This window comes from Lipotes vexillifer, unplaced genomic scaffold (assembly GCF_000442215.2).
Source record: "Lipotes vexillifer unplaced genomic scaffold, Lipotes_vexillifer_v1.1 scaffold1055, whole genome shotgun sequence".
NCBI classification, from domain to species: domain Eukaryota; kingdom Metazoa; phylum Chordata; class Mammalia; order Artiodactyla; family Lipotidae; genus Lipotes; species Lipotes vexillifer.
In genome coordinates this window covers 1,547,305-1,550,228 of record NW_006785407.1, presented here as the reverse complement: position 1 = coordinate 1,550,228, position 2,924 = coordinate 1,547,305, and the positions used below count along the sequence as shown (strand labels likewise).

General features: G+C 49.9%; 1 protein-coding gene across 1 annotated transcript in view; it reads left to right on the top strand.

Annotated features, from left to right (window-relative positions):
- Nucleotides 1-2,924, top strand: part of IGF2R (insulin like growth factor 2 receptor) — a 110,618-nt gene that overhangs the window by 41,351 nt on the left and 66,343 nt on the right. Inside the window, exon 7 of the mRNA XM_007457582.1 lies at nucleotides 647-752. Within this exon, the coding sequence (XP_007457644.1) occupies nucleotides 647-752 (106 nt within the window). The remainder of the gene's footprint in view (nucleotides 1-646; nucleotides 753-2,924) is intronic.

The following is a 2,924-nucleotide window of genomic DNA, read 5'->3' as shown; positions in this document are numbered from 1 at the left end:
TTTCCCTACTGGGAGGGCTAGAGACGACTTCGGAAAGTGTGGGCATCGAGCGAAAGCCTGAGTGTGTATTCAGAGGAAAGGAAGGCCGTCTGTTTTCAGTGGTCCTGTGGCCGGTGCACCGGGAGCTGTGGCCACAACCCACAACGAGGCCAACACCCCCATGGGCGGTTCCAGGCTCTGCCTGGCCGTGGGAGGCCGTGTCGCCAGCGCGCTGGGCTGTCTTCAGGCTTAAAAAAAAAGGAACTTCCGCTTGCACTGAGAAGTGGTCGTGTAGCCTTGCGGGCTGAAATGCAATTGGCCGGCTGGGCCGTGTTTGTTTTGTTTTGTTAGATTGTTTATAATCTTTTTTGTTGTACTCAAACAGCTTTTCTTAGCATTTAATTTTATATGTTGGTTGTTCTACTTATTTTTTTAAAGCACTCATTGAAGTTTACTTAAAAAAATTTTTTTCCCCCCAAATGGAAATAAATTTAAGTTACTTCGTACTACGGCTTCTTTCATGTTGTAAGCTTCTGTTCTCCCTTTCTGCACACGTGGGGAAAGGGAGAACAGAAGCTTGAGCCGAAGGCTCAGGGCAGCAGACTAATTGGAATGTAATTTGTACTTTTGTAACCCTAACCCTCTTTTCTCGACGTGTATCCTCCAGGCTTGTCCTGAGTTATGTGAAAGAAGGGGCAGTTCATCCAGACTTCTGTGAGGGTCACAGCCCGGCAGTGACTATCACATTTGTCTGCCCGTCGGAGCGCAGAGCGGTGAGTGGCTTGTCTGAGAGGACGCCCCAGTGGCGTGAGCACAAGTCAGGGTGGGGCTGGTGCAGGACAGATGCCTCCGTGGAGGTGGCAGCCATGCTTCCCGGGACTGACTCAGACACACGTGCTCGGCTTGCTGTTTGCTGTTTCTCAACGACCCGGAGGGGTGTCTGTGCTAAGAGAATGGTGTTTTGTTCAAGGGTCGAGTGCGATATTAAGTGGTCCATAGACAGATTTAAAAAAAGTGTAGAGCGATGCTGGTTGGAATGAATATTTGAAAAGACCATATGTATCATCCTAAACCTGTGATTTCATGTCTGTTACTGCTTCAAATGAGGCAAGGTAAAAATAGCTAATTGGTTTATAGAAACATAGTAAGAAAGGAGTAGTACAGATGGTATGTAGACCTGGCAGAAATGACTCAGGCCAGCGGCTGAGGTTCCGGGGGTGGGTACCAGTGTAGGAGAATTAGGGCCAGAAGGGAGGTTCCTGCCAACTCAGAGTGGAGCGTGTCACCCCGTCGCCTGCCTGCCTCTGCACTGCCCCCCCACACTCTCCCAGGCAGATTGACTGCCCTGTCCTCTGGCTGTTTACTCAATTCTAGTGTGGTTGTAAACTCCTTGAGGGTAGGGCCTGCGTCTGGGGTGTCCTTGGGCCCCGTGCCCAGTGGTGTCTCACCAGTCCACTGCTGCTTAAGTGTCTTTGCAGATGCGGTGCTGATGAGGGGAGACATCCCCAGGGAGGAAGGAAGGGTAGGGCTTTCCTCCAATTTATTTCTGCCTTCTCCTTGTGGAATGAAGTAGGAGGAGCTGAATGCTTTTGCCAGAGAATGTCCTCCTCTCCCCGCAAACAAACGTGGAATTTGCCCTGGTTTCTGGCAGGCAGCTGGCCTGGTGTGTGTGTGTGTGTGTGTGTGTGTGTGTGTGTGTGTAGGGGGGCGTGTATGGAGACAGAAGTGCAGTCCAGCCAGCTTTCCATTTGTTGTCCCCAGACTTCCAGGGTCGCGTGATGTCTGCTCAGCAGAGACCCGACTGACCAGTAATCAGCGTTAGTCCTGAACGTGATATTGAGGAGTATTTATTTATACTATCCATCCTACAGATGTGAATCAAAATCTTTTGAGCCTGATGAGATGTTCTAAGCCGGCAATGGTTTTAGTGTTTCCCTTTCTTACTTGTGCTGCATTCAGTGAGAAATCATTTCACACTATCACGAGGGAGAGAATGGAGAGTTCCCCTCTGTTATCCATGGGATGTGAGGCCACATGGGCTATCAGTGGAGCTAAGGGTTCTGTTTCCAGCCTGACTGTTCCCTGGGCAGAACTTGGGTGACGTGGGCTTGGACCCCTTAATACTTGAAGGTTTACTGAAAAATTTCCACTGGCTCATTGAATGCTTTTAGGAGCTGGAACTTGAGTAAACATTCACCTTGCCACACAGATCTTTTTAAAGGAGTTTTATTGAATTTACGTACTATAAAAATACACCTGTTTTAAGTACAATTTAACGGTTGTTAGTATACTAACAGAATTGCAGTCTTTGCCACGGTCTGTGTTAGAACTTCTCCATCACCCCAGAGAAGCCTGCTGCCCAGTTGCCATCACTCCCCTGCTCCCCCAGCCCTGGCAGCTGTGGACCACTTTTCTGTCTCACCTTTCCTGACATCCCACACAAGTGGAGTCACACAGCGCGTGGTGTCCAGCTTCTCTCACTCAGCACTTGGTCCACATCACTGTATGTATGTCTGACTGCTCTGAGCCAAGGGCTTTTAAAGCATAGATTTTGAGTCAGTAGTCGAGGCTGGACTGCAACTCTGCACCTTACTAATGATGTGACGGTAAACCCGGCACTTAGTCCCGTGCCTGGCACGTAGCACGTGCTTAGTAGACGTTTGCAGAGTGAGGGGCCTGGAATCAGCACAGCTACTCCTGATGCTAAGGCCAGTGAGACGTTTCTCCCAGGGAAGGTTAGAAAGATGACACTGCACCCTGGTGAACAGTGACTTCATGGCATCCTTCCCAGAAGCCGAGTTTGTGGTGGGTGATACCCTGGCTTCACCCAGGGGCAGGAACAGATTTGAATACAGGTGAAGTGTGCCCAAGAGCCATGAACGTTCCTGTGGAAAGGGGTTAGGGACCATCTCCCCAAATGCATGCAGGCTCAGTGATGTCCACCC